We start from the raw sequence: 21,422 nt of genomic DNA on the forward strand, positions 1-21,422 counted from the left end.
GCATATAGCTCTGGTGACCAGAGGGAGTATGCTGCTGGTCCCATAGGAAGTCTCCTACATAAGACCATTTCTCCAAGATTGGGAAATGAAACTGAACTACCAAATAGAGCTGGAATACAATAACTAAAATAAAAAATACACTAGAAGGAATCAACAGTTTAGATGATACAGAGGAACAGATCAGTAAATTGGAAGCCAGAAGTGGAAGAAAAAGAATTTTTTAAAATGACGATATTTTAAGAGATCTCTGGGACAACATCAAGCATACTAGCATTCACATTATAAATGTCTCAGAAGGAGACGTGGGAGAGAAAGGGGCAGATAACTTATTTGAACAAATGATAGCTGAAAACTTCCCTAACCTAGCATAGGAAACAGACATATAGGTACAAAAAGCATGGAGTCACAAACAAGATCAACCCAAAGAGATACACATCAAGACACATTAGCAAAAATTAAAGATAAAGAGAGAATCATAAAAAAAGCAGAATGGAAAAGCAACTAGTGATATGCAAGGGAGCTCCTATAAGACTGTCAGCTGAGTTATCAGCAAAAACTTTGCAGGCTAGAAGGGAGTGGCATGATATATTCAAAGTGATAAAAGGAAAAAAACCTACAACCGAGAAAAAAGAATACTCTATCTGGCAAGACTATCATTTAGATTTGAAGAAGAGGTCAAGACTTTTGCAAACAAGCAAAAGCAAAAAGAGTTCAGCACTAGTAAACTGGCTTTATAAGAAATGTTAAAGGGACTTCTGTAAGTGGAAAACAACCACAACTAGGAATATGAAAATTATGAAAGGAAAAATCTCATTGGTAAAGACAAATATACAGCAAAAATAGTTCAGCACTAGTAAACTGGCTTTATAAGAAATGTTAAAGGGACTTCTGTAAGTGGAAAACAACCACAACTAGGAATATGAAAATTATGAAAGGAAAAATCTCATTGGTAAAGACAAATATACAGCAAAAATAGTAGATCAATCACTTATAAGTTAAAATATGAAAGTAGTAAAATCATCTATATCCATAATAAGAAGTTGAGGGTTACATAAAAATATGTAAAATATGATGTCAAAAACATTAAGCATTGGGCTGGGGGAATAAAAATGTAGGATTGTTAAAATGCATTCAAACTTAAGAGATCAGTGACAAAAAATGATTTTATACACAAACACACACACACACCCCTCATGGTAACTGCAAACTAAAAATCTATAACAGATAAACACACAAAGAAGAGAATCTAAACATAACACTAAAGATAGTCATCAAATCATAAAAGAGAGGGAAAAAAAGAACAACAAAAAAGAACCACCAACAAAAAAACAATGAACAGAATGGCAATAAACACACACCTATCAATAATTAATTGTGATTAAAGTAATTATTGGATATTGGACTAAATGCTCCAATCAAAAAACAATTTGGTTGAATGGATTAAAAATAAATAAGACCCATATATATGCTACCTACAAGTGAATCACTTCAGATATAAGGATACACACAGACTGAAAGTAAATGAAAAAAGGTATTCCATAAAAATGGAAATAAAAAGAAAGCTGGAGTAGCAATACATATATCACAAAAAATAGGTTTTAAAACAAAGACCATAATAGGAGACAAAGAAGGACATTACATAATTATTAGGTATCAATCCAAAAAGATATAACAATTATGGTTGTGTTTTTTTGCATGTGTGCACATACACATGTACCCAACAGAGGAGCACCTAAATATACAAAGCAAATATTAACAAACATAATGAGAGAAATTGACAATAACACAATCATAGTAGGGGGCTCTAACACCCTACTTACATCAATGGACAGATCATCCAGACAGAAAATCAATAAGGAAACCCTGGCCTTAAAAGACACATTAGACCAAATGGACTTAATAGACACATACAGATCAGTCCAACCAAAAGTACCACAATACATTCTTTTCAACTGCATACAGAACATTTTCCTGGATAGCTCACATACTAGGCCACAAAACAAGTCTCAATAAATTTAAGATTGAAATCTTTCTTGACTATGTGGTATGAGATTAAAAATCAACTAAGAAAAAACAAAAACTACAAAAACAAATACATGGAGGCTTAATAGTATGCTACTAAACAGCAAATAGGTCACTGAAGAAATCAAACAGGAAATCAAAAAATATCCGAGACAAATGAAAATGAAAACACAACAAACCAAGACCTAGGAGACACAGCAAAAGTAGTTTTAAAAGAAAAGGTTATAGCAATAGAAGCCTCCCTCAGGAAACAAGAAAATCTCAAACACCCTAACCTTACACCTAAAGGAACTAGAAAAAGAACAAATAATACTCAAAGTTAGAAGGAAAGAAGTAATAAAAATCAGAGAAAACCATAAAAGAAATAGAAACTATAAAAACAATAAAAAAGATCAATGAATCTAAGAAATGGTTCTTTGAAAATGTAACCAAATTAATAAACTTTTAAGCAGACTCATCAAGAAAAAACAGAGAGGACCCAAATAAAATCAGAAATGAAAGAGGGGAAGTTACAACCAACACTACAGGAATACAAAGGATCATAAGACATTACTACAAACAATTATATGCTAATAAAATGGACAGCTTGGAACAAATAAATATGTTCCTAGCAATGTACAGTCTCTCAAGACTGAATCAGGAAGAAATAGAAAATATGAACAGACCAGTAATGAAATCTGTAATAAAAACTCACAACAAACAAAAGTCCATAATGAAACAGTGTCACTGGTTAATTTTACCAAACATTTAAGGAAGAGTTAACACCTGTCCTCAAACTATTCTAAAAAACTGCAGGTGAAGGGATACTTCCAAACATATTCTACAAGGCCACCATCACCCTGATACCAAAACCAGACAAATACACTGCACACACACAAACACACACACACACACACACACGATAGAGAGAGAGAGAGAAAATTACAGGTTAATATTACTAATGAACATAGATGCAAAAATCCTCAACAAAATATCAGCAAACCAAATTCAATAGTAAAAGATCATACACAATGATCAAGTGGGATTTATTCCAAGGTTGTAAGGATGGTTGGATATCAGAAAAAAATGTGATACACTACATTAACAAATTTAAGAAAAAATCATAATTATCTCAAGAAGCATAAAAGGCTTTTGAAAAAATTCAACATCCATTTGATAAAAACTCTGAAAAAAGTGGGTGTAGATGGAACATAGCTCAACATTATAAAGGCCATATATGACAAGCCCACAGCTAACATCTTATTACTCAACTGTGAAAAACTAAAAGTTTTTCCTGTTAAATTAGGGATCGATAAGAATGCCTACTCTTGCCATTTTTATTCAACATAGTATTGGAAGTCCTAGCCACACAACTAAACAAGAAAAAGAAATAAAAGGAACCCAAGTTGGAAAGAAGTAGTAAAATTATTACTGTTTGCAGATGACATGATACAAAGAAAATTCTAAAGAAGCCACCAAAAAACTACTAGAACTCAATGAATTTTGTAAAATTGCAGGATTCAAAACTAATATACAGAAATCTGCTACATTTCTATACACTAACAATGAACTGTCAGAAAGAGATTAAGAAGATAATCCCATTTAGCATTGAATCAAAAGGAATAAAACACTACTGTGTGTTGAATGGATAAACAAATCTATTAGCTGAAGGGCTTTGCTGACCTGGTTGTAGGTGCTTGACCAATGATCCCACTTTTACGACTGTTCCTGAAGCTTCATGTCCCAGCACCATTGGCTTTTTCACAACAAAATGTCCAATTCGACCATGCTGCCAGTAGTGGACATCTGAGCCACAGATTCCAACAGAATGCATCTTCAGCAGCACCTCTGATAAAAGAAAAAGGAAGAATAAAAAAAGTGAGGGAAGGAACAACCCCTCTACCCTCTGAGACACCCTGGCATTTTTCTTCTGGGCAAAGGAGAGGGCTTGGTTTCAAAGACCAAGTACAAAATTTAGACCACAGAGGAAAACAAGCTAAATAGTAACCATGATTAAGTCTTGCAAGGCAAGAAAACTTCTACAGGGCAAAATAACTGCATATGAGGGTTAATTCTATGCATCGGCTTGGTTTGGCTATGGTGCTCAGTTGATTTGTCAAATGCTACAATGTTGCTGTGAAGGTATTTTTTAAATGTGATTAACATTTAAGCACCTCCACGTTCACTACAGCATTATTTACGGTAGTCAAGATATGGAAACAATCTAACAATCCATTGATGGATAAATGGACAAAGGAAATGTGATTATACACACACACACACACACACACACACATATACATGCCATAGAATATTACTCAGCTGTAAAAAAGGAAATCCTGCCATTTGCAACAACATGGATGGACCTTGAGGGCATTATGCTAAGTGAAATAAGTCAGACAGAGAAAGACAAATACCATATGATCTCACTTGTATGTGTAATCTAAAACCAAAACACAAAACAAAACCCTAGCAAGCTCATAGATACAGAGAATGGATTGGTGGTTGTCAGAGGCAGGGAGTAGAGAGTGAGTGGAGTATAATGGGTGAAGAGGGTTAAAGGGTACAAACTTCCAGTTATAAAATAAGTCTTGGGGATGGAATGTACAGCATGGTGACTATAGTTAATAATACTGTGTTGTATATTTGAAAGCTGTGAAGAGAATAGATCTTAAAAGTTCTCATCACAAGAAAAAACACCTTATAACTAGACTTATTGTGGTGATCACCTCACAACATATACAAATGTAAAAGCATTATGTTGTAAACCTGAAGCTAATACAGTGTTATATGTCAACTGTACCTCAATAAAACAAACATTTAAACTAGTAGAATGAGTAAAGCAGATTACCCTCTCCACAAGTGGATAAGCCTCATCCAGTCAGTTGAAGGCCTTAAAAGAGAAGTCTTAGGTTTCCTGAAGGAGAGGGAATTGTCTTCAAGACTGACTTACATGAATTTTCAGCCTGCTGGTTAGCCCTACAAATTTCAGACTAACCAGCACCCACAATCACATGAATCAATTCCCTAAAATAACCTCACCTTCTCTCTATATACATATATAATAAATTTACATATAATTAAACATAAATAATAAACCTCTCTCTCAGTTCTGTTTCTCTGGAGAACTCTGACTAACATAACGCATAAGTAAGATATTATTAGTAGGAAGAAGTGCATCAACCACCTAAAAGAAAAAAACTCTTCTAGGAGATAACTATTTCCAGACAATATGCTATGCCTGATTCTTATCTATCCATGAGAGAGGCTGGCACAATCTGGGATTGGCAATACTTTGTGTGCTATCAGGCTGAGTTCTTCATGCCCATTGTTTTGTTCAAAAGCACAGATTTAATTTAAACCATCAAAAGATTTTAACCGGCATTTCTCCTTCACAGGTTTGAATATAGAGAGATTTGGTGGTATTGTTGTTGTCAGTTTTCCAAGTTCAAAATAATGATGCTACTGAGCCCCTTTGCTGAAATAAGTTTTAAAGGATTACTAGTCTAGTCTGAGTTCACCATGTTACCAATATCTCGCTGAGAAAAAAACTCTACCTCAGAAAGACAAAGAGACCCAAAGCTCTGCTCTGTAGTCAGCTGTCTTACATACTCTGCCCTTGCCACAAACCATGGGTGACCCACCAGGAATGGCTCTGTAGAACTTCCTTTGTTTTGGTGAACAGAGTAAGAAATGGCAGGGTGAATTTTGAAATCAAAGTCATTTGAGTTAGGAAAATTATCTCAGAGTTTCCTCTCTCAAAGTTACCAATTTATAATAAGAGATTTTATTTGACTTGCTAGAACTCTAGTTGAAATTTATGATCGTTTCCCCTTCCAATTCACAGGCAGCAAGAGACAAGAAAGTGAGAACAGAATGCTGCTTCAGAGAAATAGTACAGGATCCTTTGGGTCCAAAACAGCACCCTCCCCCCACTTTTTTTCCCCACCTCTGGAGTCCATACCAAGTTTTCAGAACATAGTGAGGTGCCTCTTTTACTTCTCTGAACATATCTTGGTAAAAATACTTAATCCCTAAATATATATTACTTGCTAAACACTGATAGAAACAGCTATTGTCTGTATTCTTATCACCATAAATTAGTAACCCAACTGACCTTTGAGTAGCAAAGCTCTTGAGGTTCCAGGAAAGCTACTTTCAACCTGATGTTCACACAGAATCTACAGTTCTGCGGTTAGGTGGGGCAAGGTGGGGAAGCTTACATCCAACTCATCAAGGACAGAAAGCTGGGTGTGGATAAATTACCTATTGACACTCTGCCCCTTGCCCTAGTCTCACTTCAGGGTCCTGCTGTGGGATTCCAGGAATGGAAGGATTGGAACAGTGTCAGCTGGGATCTGCCACAGCCAACAGGGTAGCATGACCTCCCCAGATACAGACACCACCCCAGGAAACATGCATGTCAGTTCAACTCGGTGGAACAAAGGTGGCAGGAACCCCGCCCCTGTGTGCTCACCCACTCTCTGCTCCTGGTTGATTAGGACAGCAGGGTAGGGCCCCATGCAGCCCTTCCCACCCCTACTAGATAGAAGGTCTGGTCATCCTGGAGTGATGTTCCCCCTTTGCAACTAAAAGATTAAGATCTATAGACTTACTCCTTTTCAAAGGTTGAGTTAGGGTTAGGACATGATTTAACCACCCAAATAGCAGCTTATACAGGATAGAGTAATCTAACCCAGCCATTAGGTTAAAAGAGGAACAATTCTGCTTTTGGTCCATAAATTGAAGACATTTTATGTCAAAAACTCTTTGGGACAAGTCAGTAGTCTGATATTATCATTCCTCTGGTTCCATCACTGTTTCTTTTATTTCATGTAGCAGCCAGGTTGGATCTATCTGGTCATGCTGTAGACAATGGACTAGGTTAAAAACCTAACAAAAGCATAGTTTTTAATGGAAGTAAAAGTAATAAACAGTAGGAAAAGAGGGCTAAGGGAGCAATGTACAATAAAATATTAAGTTCCAAGTACCTACCATTTGGGCCTGGTTCAGGGATAGGATAGTTCTCCTAAAGGAAACAAAATAGAAAAATTATTCAGTATGCATAATAACTTTACCTTATCAACATTCTGAATTTTTTTAAAATTAAAGCTTCATTCAAATATTTCTTAGAATTAACACAGGCTGAGACTCAAGGGGCTACAATGAATACTGCTGACTCTAACTACAGACCTCATCCCACCCACCAGTGCAATTTACTGTGGACCTAGAAAAAGTATACTACATGCACTCTCAGGCAGAAAGGATTTTTCAGGGTCTCTAATATGGAATGTGGAAAATATATTCTTAGAAACAGATTTGTTTGGTACAAGGAAACAATGACAGTGTTTCTAGCAGTTGCATATGAGACCTTCCGTCTCTAAACAGGTTGGAGAAAGTGTGTGTGCTTCATTTTCACATCCGCACACAGACCAATAGTTGGTACTGTCTTCCAAAACCTCCCATGTGGAGCTTTAGAGGTCCCTTGGGAGCACACAGGACCTGCATTTTGGCCACTCTCATGGGTTAAAAAGCAATCTAGTGTTCACAGCTATTTATGATGACAATGATGATGATGATGATGATGATGATGATGACGATGATGATCGGTGGGTTTTTGTCCCCAATGCCAACTGGCTAGGAAATTCCTGGTGACAAGGAGGAAGGACAGAGAGCAGATAAATCCAAATGTTCATTTTATTAATTCTTTGAAGGCAGCTAAGAAGAGGGAGAAGGGATATAAAGTGTTCACTGCACCTACTGTGTGCCAGACAGTCTACTGGGGCTTTACATTTACACACATCATGGCACGTGGCCCATCATTTGCAGGTGAGAACCTGAGGCTGGGAAGTTAAATAACTTGGTCAAGGTCATATGGCCACAGAGTGGATAAACGAGGCCTAAACCCAGGTGTGTCTTGACAACCAAGCCTGCCTTGCTGAATCCCACTGCACCCTTAAAGTGGAAATGCCTTTTTCCCTTCAGGGATGATGTACAGAGCAGTCAATCAGGTTACGAGAAAGTTGGAGCTGGGCCCCACGCAGAGTACTATGGGAGGAAGCATTGTTCAAAGCAACCTCCTCAGAAAGCTTCCCCTAGATGCTTGTATGGGTAGCAATAAACACCACTAGGATTATTTTGCTAACAAGATAAGAACCCCCATGCTTAAAACCATGCCTTCAATCTCTTGGGCACCAAGGTACAGTGCCCTGAGAGGCTTGTACTTGTTAAGTAACCACTCCACATAATTGTACTTCCACAGAAAGTCTGAGGCTCTTGCTCATCTCGCTCATCTGAGATTACTAGCCCTTTCTGTGTAGCAGCTCAAGGCTAATTTGAACTCCCTGTCTTCAGTGAAACAAAGGTCAAAGGGATAATGCAATGCCGATTAGCTAACATCAGCTTCTTGTCAGGTCCTGTGCTAAGTGCTGTCCTTACATAACCTTGGTTCATCGTCACCCTATGTAGTGCCTTCTAATATCGCATTTTTCCATATGATGCAGCAGGAATGGGGAGATTTAGCAATCTGCCCATGGTAACACTAAGGTAATAAATGATGGAGCTGCACCCAAAGCAGCATGATGTGGAGAAAAGAGGCTCAGGGCAGCTTTTTTGTCTCTTAGTAACTTAAACTGGCTATATTTGGGAGGAAGAGAGGAAGGAAAGAAATGAGGGAGGGAGGGAGCGAATCTGTCTAGAAATGGGCAACTCAGGATAGCTGGCTGTCACCAAAACCCTTCTCAAAGTTGCTGGTCCCACATCTGCCATTATACAATATCAGGGACTGATGTGTAAAGTTTCGTTTCTGTTATACTGTGTGGAATTTAAAATTGCAGGTTAAATCGAAACTAAAGACTAAGTAAGGCCTTTATTTCAAACATGGAGCAGCACTCTCCCCTACCTCCTGCCTGCTAAAGGCACTGGTAGGCAACTTCCAGGCACTGAGAGAAAATTCCACAGCATACTTTTCACATCCTTGGCTCCAATCAGGCCAGGTCTGAACGGCCCATTTAGGGTGGAAAGGTGTTAAGATTCAAACTCAAAGCAACAGTTGGAGACAACAAGTTGGCTCTGGGTCACTAGACATTACTACTATAAATGTTTACTGGTCTTAACAGAGCTGATCAACTTCGGCCTTACCACGTGGGCAAAGCCGCAGTGTCTCTCTTTGACACTAGGGGGTGCTGTGCCAACAATCTGGTTTTTCCTTTGTATCAGAACACACATTACAAAGGACTTAAACACCACGCTCCCTGAAAACCAACTTTCCTTTCCCATTCTCTTTCTTGCTGATTCTAATCACCCTTACAGCCCAGTTTGGCTCCTGTCTCCCTTCTCTGCAGGAGACATGCCACCTAAGCACAAGACCATGTTAACATCAGTCCTTAAATATTAAGTAAATATTATTCTAAGCGCAGGTTGAGGAGCTCACAATGTTTTAGAAAGTGATTACAGCATGGTTACTTAAAAAACCTTTGCTTTTCATTTGTGGCTCCTTGGTATTATGTTGGCTACAATCCTGTTTACTTAATCTCCTTTTCTGTCTCAGATTTCGGCAGTCATATTCTTTCTTTTATACTATTTCTCATGTATCAAAATTTCTTAGTCCTCTGAGATCTCCATCTTTTGCTTTTATCCCCATGGCCCCTTTCTTCATTCTCAAAGGTTTTGTAATCAGGCATATTCAAGGTTTCCAGTGCAGAATTTCTTATCTTTCTGTGAGTGATAGTAATAAGGGGATAAAGAGAAGTTGAGTAATTGTTCTTTACTGTAGTTATGTAAGTTTTGCAGCATTTTTCACTTCAAGTCAGTCTCCTTTCTGTCTTCTTCAGGTCTTCTCCCCACCACCCCAAATAAATCACGGTAATACTTTGGAAGACCTCTTCATGGGAACATGGAATCATCTCAGGTGCCTCCCTCTAAAAATGTTATCTTACTTTTCCTAAATATATTTTCTTAAACTAGTTTAAATAGATATTTCCTAAATATATTCTATTGCCCCCCTTTCTGCTACCTCCACCTGCACATCTGAGTTTACACACTCAGTACGTCTTCCCTGGATCACAGCCAATGGACTCAACGTGAAGAGAAATTAGAAGATGCCTTTCCCTCCTCCAGCCAATCTGAGTGGTGCAGTGGTGGAGAACTCAGACTTTGGAATCGCCTGTCCGTGTTGAAACCCAGGGTCCTCGCCAGGACCTGTGTGACCTCAGGGCAGTTACATAACCTCTTTGTGCCTTCAATTTCCTCCTCTATGTAGTGAAGATAATTATAAAAGAGAGTGCCCGACTCATAGTAAACAAGTTAGCTCTCATTACAAAATAAATAAAGTCAAAGTTCTTTCTGTATAATTAGCTAAGAGTATGGTTGAACCAGCTCAGGACAATCTTGTCCTTTTCCTTTTGAAAAGGATAAAGTTTTAAAAAGTTGTTTGGGAGAGAAGTTGTATTTCCCTTGTTTTCATGTCAATATCAAGAGAACTAAACTTCTCCTTTAAAGACTGGAATTTAGAAGAAAACTGAAGTAAGATTCCAGCAGTGTTTTTCGGCTTGATTCTGTCAGTTGAGGGAAAGGGTGTAAAAGCAGTGCCTCCTGCCTTAGAGTAAGGGACAGCAGACAGGGCTGGGAGAAAGTGGCCAGTCTTTTCCCAGGCCCTTGGAGCCCACCTTTGCCACCTGCTCTGCCTGCCAGGTCTTCTGTTAACCTGCTGGCTGGCTGCCCTGTACCCTCAAGGAGAGCAGAGCAGGCGATCCTACTTTTGCTTCCCTCCATCCTCAATTTTCCCCAATCCCGTGAGGGCTTGAAGGGTGTTTTGAGGGTGGGAGGACAATCCAAAGGTTTCCCATTTCACCAAGTAAGAGACTTTGTTCTAGCTGCGTTGGTCCTGCAAACTGGGGTCAAAGTAGAAGAACTGGACACTCTCCCAAGGTTCACTGAGCTGGTCTCCAGCCTCCAGCCCAGGCTCTCTGGTTCCAACCAGCCGCCTTCTGCTGATAACAACCTTTTTAAAATGCAAATTCATTTAAAGTGCCCAGTGGCCCTGCAAAAAATCCTAAACCCCTCATGTTGCAGGCTGCCTGCCTCCCTGCAAGCTTCCTGAAATTCCCAAATCACCTTGTACTCACTCGCTCACCTCCTGGGGCCATTTCTTCACTGGCCCATCCCTCTCTTTCTTCAAGATCCATAGGAGGTGGGAAGTTAGGGGGAGACATCTGCAATGATTTCCTAATTCCTGTGGGAGTTTGAGGAGATTTAGGTTTGGGTGTGTGGGGACTGCAGTATCTGGGGCATCCAGGTGGGGTTGTTAAATAGGCAGCAGTATTCCTGGGACTGGTGCTCAGATGTGGGTCAGGGACAGAGACTCATGAACATGAATCATGAACATAGAGAGAAACAGTCAACTCCAGCAAAAGTCTTCCCTATCCTCAGCAACCTTCCTCTCCTTTGTGCTTCCCTAGCACCTAGAATTGAATCCATATAGGATGGTTACAGGCTTATTTAATTCTCAGCTGTGATAAATAAAGTTAAAAAAATTTCCTAATTCAAAGTGTCTAATAAATATAACTATATATGAACCTGTTAGATGGTTCTTTATTTTAAGCAAAAATATGGAAACTGAGCTTGGTTAGATGCTTGGTTGGATTGATTAAGTGCTCACTGGGTTCAGGTCTATGTAACAGAACATTTTTATTTAAAAAAAATATTGAGCTGAATATCACTTCACAAAACCTGACCATATTTTTCCTCAGTAATTAATGTTCTTTGGGTAAATGTGGTTTGGGGAAAACTGCCAGCTTTAATAGCCACACTAAAAGATTTATCAAGTGGACGTCAATACTGTATATATGAGTATGTATTTCTCCTCCTTAATTTCTCTGTCATGCAATTTTAAAAGAAATTTCCCCTACACTTATCCATAATTCTAGGTTTTTCCCCCAGAACAAAGTTACTTTTACCATGTTTATTAATAGTACTAGGACTTATTACATAAAATGTTAAAATCCTATTTGTGATATTGTTTACTGCTTCTCCTGCTTTTAGGGGAAAATGTTAGCTTTGTACTTCTTGGCCTTTTGTAGACAAAGGCACTGGCCTTCCAAGGCAGTTGGCAGAGATGGCAGTATTTGCTGGATTTAATTCCTATTGTTTATCTGGTTTGGGTTCTGTTTTATTGTTGAAACATAATTAAGATAAAAGAGAAAGGAAGTATTTCTTTGGTTTATTTACTACTACTTGGTTTTCCCTTTTTTGGAAGGAGTTTTAGATTCTATTTTCAGTCTTGGCTGCCTCTACTAAGTCTAACTCAGGTATTAAAGGGTTAAGTAGCCTGCATTTCCTCATTCACAGTAATCTCCTGGTTTAATCCATCTTCTCCTTATAACCTATCAGGATCTTTTAATTTAATCCTATAAGCAGATAGGTCTGCCTGCTGGTAGCAAAGCTAACCAGGGAGAGGGACCTGACGCCCAGGACCATTCAGGTTGCTGTGTGTTCACATCCCCTCTTTCTACAATTCCCTCCTCCTCCTCACCCAAAAATCTTCACAGTAAAGTGTATATGGAAGGAGGGGACATTCTGAATGTGTTGTATTACAAATATGGAATTATCTTACTTTTAAAATATTATTACAGATTCAAAGCAATTCTTTTGACATCACGTATAATACATTTCCTCACAGAGCAAAAACTCAAGAAATACCTTCAAAGTACTCTGATTAATGTTTAAACTCGACACTGACTCACTGTTTTCTCTGCCTTTTATAATTAAACAACATCAACCCATCATTCTGAAGTGGTTATTTTTGCCTTTAACATGTTCTCTCCTCATACAGCTAGTCATAAAACAAAAATCTGACTACATCCCCTCCGTGATGTCCACCTCCCTGGACGTGGGGGCTGTGTTATGCCTGTTCTTCTCCATGTCCAACACTTAACGCCTGAAATCTGGTTGAGCTGGCTATCAGGAATAAGGGAGATAACGTGCTCTCAGTATGGTCAATGGACTGTTGCTGATCGGTGATGCAATATGCACAGAAATTGATCGAAGCATTTAGAAATGTTTACAGCATTTTGACATTGCTGCAATGTCAAAATGCAGTATACAAATATTTTGGTCTATGCCTTATTGGGAATAAAAATAAAATCTCAGATAGTTTGTGAAGCACAGTATTAAAGCACCCAGCATATGCCTGCAACGTAGCAAGCACTCAACATGTTCATTTCCTTCATTTCCCTTACTATTCAAGTGAAACCTAGAGCATTAAAAGACCAAAGCCTTCCACCCTCACCTCTACTCCCTCAAATAAATTCTGCAGAGAAAAACTAATTTTATATCCCAACTCCATGAACTAGTAATTCAGAGAATTGTGTAGGGGAGCAGAATTTGCCAACCCAAGATATGTCTCTAGGGCATATTAATTATTTTAAGCTGGTTATTTTTAAAGAAATAGCAGACTTGGGAAAATCTCTGAAAACCTTTTTGTAAGCAACACTTACATTTGTAAGGGAAATCCATTTATAAGGGTGTCTCCCTCACTGTACCAGGAAAAGGAGGATGACCAAATCTCTAGAAACTTATTCATGAACGCAAGGACTTAAATCTGTTTAACAACCCTACCCTTTTTTCTGTGGCTTTTCTGGCAACCTCCCATAACTGACTCCCCACCCTCAACATCCTCTTTCTCTTTAGCTGAGGATGGCATTCAAGGTGAGGCCTTTGGCCATTTTGGCAAGTTTTTCAGTTTTCCTGGTGTCTCCCATGTACACATGTTATTAAAATTTTGTTTGATTTTGTCCTGTTAATCTGTCTTATGTTAATTTAATTCTTAGACCAGCCAGAAGAACCTAGAAGGGTTGAGGAAATTTCTTCCTCCCCAACACGATCCAATCGTCACACAACACAGAGGTGAGTACTACTACCACCCCCATTATACAGACTGGAAATTGAAGCAGAAAGTAATTTGGCAAGTCACACAATCAGAAGCAGCAGAGCTGAGGCTAAACCCCACTCTGGCCCCAACCTGGCTTGTGACTTCATTACTGTTTCCATTTGAAGAGGACCTCAGCAAGTTGACACTGTTTGCTGATAAGTTGTTTGTCTCTTGCTTGGTCATCTCTCCCCTTGATCCTTTAAAGTCCACATGTTATCTATTTAAAATGGGGGTAGGAGGGTGTAGGAGTGAACAGCTTTAAGTCTCTCCCTCTTTTTTTCTCCTTACAAGGAAACCACCAATCTCTCAGTATGTATATGTGTACATACACTCTCTCTCTCTGATTTACCACCCAGCATAAATGTCTCAGAGTCCAGACCACTGTGCAGGCCAGAGCACTGGAGCTGCTAAGGCTCCTCCCTTGCTGTTGCTGTGATGAGGAAAAAGTTTTTCCTTCCTGACAGCTACCGCTTAGAGAAAGAAAAGGGAATCCTGGCTTTACACAGGTAGGCTGGAGGAAGGCTGGGTGTTACGTTTCCTTCCTGGAAGGTGAGGGCAAGTTTCAAGTGGCCCAAGTCACATTTTCCCGCAGAACCATTGCCCTGGATGCTGCCTAGTCCCTGGCCTTACCTGAAGCAGGACAGCAACACTGGGAAGAGCTGAGCCCTCACTTCCTGTTTCAGAACCCTTCAGATTCCTGCTTCAGATTTCAAAAATGGGCCCTTTTCCCAAGCAACTCCTTTCACGTGAGTTTCTGAGGCACCGACCATTTTTATCAGGGGAGCCTGTCTCTGGGTGGCCCAAATGGCCACAGCCTACCGCACCCAGGATACATCGATTTTATTTTGGTTCTCCCAAAGGGAGGAGAGCTGGTTGCTCCTCTTCAAAGCTGCCCCAGGACTGTTCTTCCCTGTTGCTCTCTGGTTTACTACTGGAACCACTGACCCCAACCCCAAACCACTTTGCCTATTTGCTTTAAGGGAGGGGGTGCAAGGGCAGAGATACTTTACTGAGGGGGTTCCCTATGGAGGTGCTGGGGGACAAAAGCACTTGGGAAGGAGTGGCGAGGGTCCAGGAGGGTCTGCACTGGGTTGCAGATGTATCTGAGGCAGCAGCTTTCCTGGTCACTCTCCTCGGCCGACAGCTTTCTGCCCCTTCCCTTTCTGTGTTGGGGCTCTCTCTAGGATAATGTCCTCCACTTCTTTGCTTCTCACTCCACATGTCCCACTCAGGCAACGCAAGCTTATCCATCCACGATTTCCTCTTAGGGCACTACTCTGGGCAGGACAATTTCCATTGAGCAGGATGGTGCCGTAAACTGAATGCAGTCTGTTCCTCAGTCATTTTGACAACTAACCTCCCCCTCTCCAAATACATTTCTAAATACCCCCTGGGGAGGGGGTGTGGTACTGCTCAGTAGAGCAGCAAATAGCTCCTGAATCTACATCTCCAGCCCAGACAGCATCCCTGCACTCCAGATGCCTAAAACCAAGGTAATTTCTCAGAGACACTGTAATGTCCTGTCCCAGAGACATCTTAAATTCAAACCTGATCATTTTGATCTACTCTCCTTTGTCTAGTAAATGAACTCCACCATTTCCCACTCTAAAACAGACCTGGGCTCCTCCTGAATTTACCTTGGGTAATGAGTTTAGGAATTAAGGCAAAACAGATTCTGGAGTTGTAATTATAGTTCTGGTCATTATTAGGTACATGACCTTAAGGAAGGCCCTGAACACATGGAGAGGCAGGACCTCTCCAGCTTTACCACCAGTGCATTCAATACATCACACTATTTACAGGGCCAGTAAACAGGACCTGCAATCTTGTACTTCACTCATCTTTGCACTTGCTCTTCCACTTGCCTGAATGATCTCTAGTTACCCTCCAAGAACCAGCTCATGTAGCATCCATCCCCTCTAAGGCCCCTTCCCTGGGCAAAGGCTCCCTGTGAGGCCTTTACTCTCTGTGGCCTCTATCAAAGCCTTCACAGTCTTAATTGTTTACTTCATCTGTCTGACTCTCTAGAGCAGCTTGGGGATAGGGGGGTGTCCTTCTTCTCCCTGGGCCCCCAGCCCACTGCTCGGCACATGGCAGGCACCTTCACCTAGTAAATCTTTGTGGAATGAAGGAGTGAGTTTGAAATCACTCTGCAAGTTGTGTAGAGCTGTACCACTTCCTCTCCTTCATAATACCATCTGGTGTTTGTGGCAACAAACATTAATAGTGTCACTTTAATTCAGGACCTTGGGTGGAGGCTCTAAGGGGAACAGAAAGCACTGGAATGGAAGTCTAAACCTCTGGCTTCTTTTCTGGGCTGTTAACTAAGGAAGACTGTCACCTTGGACATGGCACTTTCCTCAGCTAAGGAAATGGTGAGTTGGCTCCAGGCAGGAGTTCTTAGTCTGGGGTCCACACACATCTAGAGGGTCTATGAAGGGGCTGAAAGGAAGTCCATAAACTCTCTGAAATTGCTGCCAAACTCAATCTGTTTGCATTTTGTGGGGAGAGAGACCACGGATTCTCAAATAGTCAAAAACTGCTAATCTGGATAATTCTCTGAATCCCTCCAATCTAGATCCTGGTGCATGTTCTCTCTGAGGGGGAAGGAAGTATTAAAGAAGAGCAGAGATGGCTGGCACTCATCTGACATACCCACTGCCCAGGCCCATCTGAGGCAGACTTTGTCAAGGGAGCCCTGGCACAACCACAGGGCTGACTCTGCATCTCCCAGAATGTTGGCCCCATGAGCCAGGGAGCAGAGGCACCTCCTCTGGGGTGGAGGAGACACATACAAAATGCTCTTAAAGGGACAGGGAAGCAGAATCAGAAAGAAAAATGGCTAGAAAGTGAACCAGATGTGGACTAAGGGAGATAAGGAGGAAAAGAGCTTTAGAGACATAGATACTATCAAGATCCAGATATCTGGTACAGACAGGCATGGGGAACACCAAGAGTCCTAGAGATGGAGGCCTGGGCTGACAGGAAAGGAGGAAGGAACTGGCATTTTCTGAGTCCCTAGTAAGTACCAGGTACTTTCCTAATCATAATAATCTTGCAAAGAAGGTTTTATCAGCCCCAAGCAAGAGAGATTAAATACGGGTTCCACAGCTTTTAAATGTCCTTCTGCCCATCACCCCCTCACCTCTCTTCCTGCCCTGCAATGTCTGCCCAGAGAAGTTCAAGGCATGTCCTAAGTCAGAGAGTCTCCCCGGTATCTCTTCTGCAAAGTGCAATGACAAGACGCTGGACTATGAATCCGCAGCTGGCAAAGAAAGAAGGCTTCAATCATTCTTCGGCCTCCCTGGGCTCTGGCCACGTGCCGGCCACTGGGCTAGGTTCCAGGAGGCACGCGACATGGACTCTGCTCTTAGCATCTTAGCACAAACCATCAACCGGCCCCCCTCCCCCCAACATGGTAACCGGCTCGGATCTGGGCAGCCAGGGCGCACAGTGTGGGGCCCGAAACATGCTGGAACTGGCGAGCCTGGGACCGCGGCTGGGCTTGGAAGTAAGTAGGGCAGGATCGGGCTAGACTTCCCACTCCCATTCCAGTTTTACCAGGCGCAGGTCTCCGGGTCCGTGCACCACCACTGAGAGGTTCTCGGCCTTGGCCGCCGCCATGTCGCGCTCTCTCTCGGGTGGAGGCTGCAGTCCGCAGGTCGCGAGGTGGTTTGCTTGGCGGCCCCACGGAGGGTTAGGGGTGAGGGGCGGGAGGCCGGGCTTGGACTAGGCAGCGTGCGCCGGCCGGGGGCGGGACTTCTTAGTCCCTGACAGCCGGGGCGGGGCTACCGTGGAGGCGCGGGGCCGCCCTCCTCTCTCCTTAGGGCAAGCCTACGGGGTGGGGAGGCGGGTAAGAAAGGGTAAGGAGGGGCGGCGAGGTTAGGCTGCTGCGTCCATTTGCAGGGCACTGTTTTAGTCCGCCTCACATCCAAGCAGACATATCTGCTCTGAAAGCAGGCAGTGGCAATAGCCCTGAGGCCAGCGTTCTCAAACTTCTGCTGCAGAGGAATGGGAATGCGCAATGTGGGGCACTTTCTCAGGACCAGCACTGAGATTTTGATACAGTTAAGTCCAGCCTGAGCTGAGGTCTGAGAGTCTGTACTATTAGCATTGGGATTGCTGAGGCTGCAGGTGGGGCAGAGTTTACACGTGGGGAACAGGTGCTGCACTGATGTAGCATCCATGTTGGCCCCCTGTCCCAAGAATCCAGCAAAATGCCTGGTACCAGCAGAAGTGAATGAATGAATGGGTGCATCAGCCCATGAGCCTGATGCATCAGTGTAAAGAAGCTGTGAGACCCTTTCTCTTAACCAGCTCTGCTTCCTATATTAGGAGCAGGATTTCTGCCCAAATTCTTCCTTCAAGCCTCTTTACCCTTGAAGAAACAGTGAAGTTTTACTCTAAGTGGAGAGAGCTGCCCTCTGGAAAGGCCAAAGTCTATTTATAAAGGCCTCTTCCTCCTCTGAAGTCTCTGAAGACAGTGTAGGGATTTCATTCCCTACAGCTCTCCTCCTTCCTCAGACACTCTACCAGATCCTCTTACCTCCTCCAGGAGACTTTCCCCAGCACCCCACCCCTTGAAGATATCTCAGTGTGGCACTTTCTGCATGCTCCACACATGGGACACAACATATACTTTCACCAGTAACCATCCCTTCTCCAAATGCACTGGAAGCCCACTTAGGCCAAGGACTCATTTCTTAAACAGAACCTGGTAAAATGTTTTGTACAGTGTAGGAGCCCCCAAAATATTTTTTGATGATGAACATGGGTCAAACTCTGGAATGCCAATAATGACCAAAAGGGAAGAGGGGAGGCAATGGGATGGATTTTGCAGGGGACTTACAGAGTCTGTCATGTTCTTTGATTTAAGACACCTCCTACAAGGTTTGGCTTGCTTGTCTGGTGCCCCAGGCTGTTCCTGCACTCAGCTCCCGAGCAGGCCTCGGAGAGGTGACTAACTAGAATTTAAAACTCAGCTTCCCCTCCTTGCCTTGTGGGGTTTCCTCACAGTCTCTCAGCATGTCTTTCCAATGAGTAAAGCTGAAGATGGAGAAAGCCTCAGGAATGGCTTAAGAGCTGAGGACTACTTGAAGGAGACACTTCTTCAGTTTTAAATTAGAAAACAGAACACCAGAACCAAAGCAAAATCACTAAAATGATGACACAATTGCTGCACTTGGAGTGGTATATATATTTTCTCTTGAGCAATAGCACTTTGAAACTGTCTTGAAGGTTGTTGGCTGGAGGCCTAGAGATTTGAAAGGGTAGGAGACACATTTAAAAGGTATTTTATATATATATATATATATATATATATATATATATACAGACTAGCGCTGTTTATAGAAAAGTTAACAAGGTGAGTTGATGAGGATTTTAAGAAAGTGACATTTTAAAAATAAAAAAGCAAGTTGTCATTGCAGTATTTAAACAACTTGTTGCGACATTTCTACATAATTTCCTCACAGAGACCAGCATTCACAGTGGTGAGGAACAAACTTTTTTAGGCATTTTACTGAATGAAGGATAAAATGCTGGCTTTGCTTTTGCTGATGACCTGCTTAGCACAGCTTCTCTGGGCCTCTGCCTAACTTTCCCAAACAGCACAGCACTTTTAGGCACTCTCTCCACTGAATACAACTTCAACAAGTTGTCGATAAAATTCTGCTGTGAAAACTTGTTTGGAATTGAAAAATTAAATCACAAGATGTGTATCTTCTGTAGTTACATCTAGAAAAAAGGAGACTGTAGCCCAGGGAACATCCTATCACTGATACTGGGTTACTTCAGGTCTGGAATTTTACACAGTGTACTAACAAGAAAAATCAGTATGCCGCAGGGCTTTAGTGTTCTAAAGGTCAGAACAGTTATAAAATTCTGATTTCCAGATTTCTCCATTTGGTCATCAACTATTCAATTACTCAAACTTGGTTATTTACAACAAAAGAAAGAAAGACACAACAAAAACAAACAAACAAAAAACAAAAAGAAACCATAAGGCTTCCTGCAGACCTCAGAAATAAAAGTTACCAATGAGTTAAACTGGTAAAATCCACATGCAATGGATGAGATTAATGAGCTTCCCTAAGGAACTAGTAATATACCTGCCATTAGCAAATCTTAAGAAAGGATTAAGAAGGGTTAGGAAAAGGAACTAAGAAAGTAGAAATTTTAGTCTAGAACTGTCTAGGGGAGACAGGTGCTTGGTGGCAGTGGTGGCAATGCTGCTGACACAGAAAAGTAGAAGCAAGGGGACCAGTTAAAGGTTACTGGCACATGTCAGCTGAGAATGGTAACTTGGACTTATGTAAAGGTGGAGATAGAGTGAAGTGGATAGATCCAAGATTTACTTTTGAAGAAGGTTCCATGGGACTTAGTAAGGGATTGGCTCATAAGAGTTGAGGGGAAGTTACTGGAAAGGCTGACTTCCGGATTTCTGACATGATTAATGAATGGATGAGATTATATTATCTGATACGGGCAGTGCTAAGGGAGAAGGAGCAGATTTAGGTGAAAGATCAGGCAGAAAATTTTGGATAGACCAAGTATGAGACACCTGTGAGAAATACAGGTGAAATGACCAAGTGATATAAGGGCATGTTTGATATAAGGGTTTGGGAGAGTCTAAGCTTGAAAAGTCTACACTAAATTTGGAAATCATTGGTGTGTAGACTGTATTTAAAGCAAACAGATAAAATAAGATAATCTAGGGGGAGTGCATAGAATGAAAAAGACACAGCTCAGGTCTAAGCTCTGAGCATCCAATATTGAGGGACGAGGAAGAGAAAGAGGGATCATCAAAGGATTCTGAGAATAGTGAAGCTATGATAGGAAAAGGCAATGTCTTAAAAAGGAAGTGGCCAACTGTTGAATACTGATGAGAACTCAAGGTGGAAACCAAAAAGTACCTTGTGGATTTAGCAACAAGGAAGTCATTGGTGATCATGGAAAAGAGGTTTAATGCAAAGATGGGAGTAGAAGCCATATTAGGTTGGGATCATTCATCCATTCATTCAGCAAATATCTAATAAGTATCTACAACATGCCAGGCACAAGATGTTTGGGAGACAATGAACAAGACAAACACAATCTCCACTTCAGGGAGGCGAAGCCATTAAATAGATAATCACAAAAGTAATGACTTATCCATAATAATGGTAAAGGCTATGATGAAAAAGGTAAGGATACGATGAAAGTATATAACAAGGGAACTCAGTCTAGCTTGAAAGCAAGAAAATGTTGCCTCAAGAAAGTGATATATAAGCTGTTCTTAAAAGACTTGCGTAGTCACATCAGTGAGGTTAAGGAGAGAGTATGTATCCCAGGTTGAAGAAACCACACACATGGAGTCTTTAATGGAGAAGAGGGTGTCATTAAAAGTCAGCAGTAGGGCAAGGTCACAGTGAACAAGGGGATCCAACCCAGAGGTCTTCTGGTGTTTCACATTGCTGGAAATGCAGAAGTGTGAGAAGAAATGTGGTGAGAA

At 41.4% G+C, this 21,422-nt stretch overlaps 1 protein-coding gene and 1 long non-coding RNA gene across 3 annotated transcripts in view; one reads left to right on the forward strand and one right to left on the reverse strand.

The window, feature by feature from the left end:
* The window catches only part of SORD (sorbitol dehydrogenase), a 35,900-nt gene extending 18,190 nt beyond the window's left edge, over positions 1-17,710 (reverse strand). Inside the window, exons 1-3 of one of the 2 annotated variants that reach the window (XM_010994909.3) lie at positions 17,492-17,710; positions 6,997-7,030; positions 3,685-3,849 (exon numbers count right to left, since the gene is read on the reverse strand). In XM_010994909.3, the coding sequence (XP_010993211.1) occupies positions 3,685-3,849; positions 6,997-7,030; positions 17,492-17,554 (262 nt within the window). In that variant the 5' untranslated portion in view covers positions 17,555-17,710. Of the gene's footprint in view, positions 1-3,684; positions 3,850-6,996; positions 7,031-17,075; positions 17,158-17,491 lie in introns of those variants that run through there. The other variant, XM_064485640.1, reaches the window with a different exon arrangement.
* The window catches only part of LOC116153456 (uncharacterized), a 34,373-nt gene continuing 30,281 nt past the window's right edge, over positions 17,331-21,422 (forward strand). The window contains exon 1 of the long non-coding RNA XR_004137201.2: positions 17,331-17,441. This is a non-coding gene — a long non-coding RNA (uncharacterized LOC116153456). The remainder of the gene's footprint in view (positions 17,442-21,422) is intronic.

The sequence above is a fragment of the Camelus dromedarius genome, chromosome 5, assembly GCF_036321535.1.
Source record: "Camelus dromedarius isolate mCamDro1 chromosome 5, mCamDro1.pat, whole genome shotgun sequence".
Lineage (NCBI taxonomy): Eukaryota > Metazoa > Chordata > Mammalia > Artiodactyla > Camelidae > Camelus > Camelus dromedarius.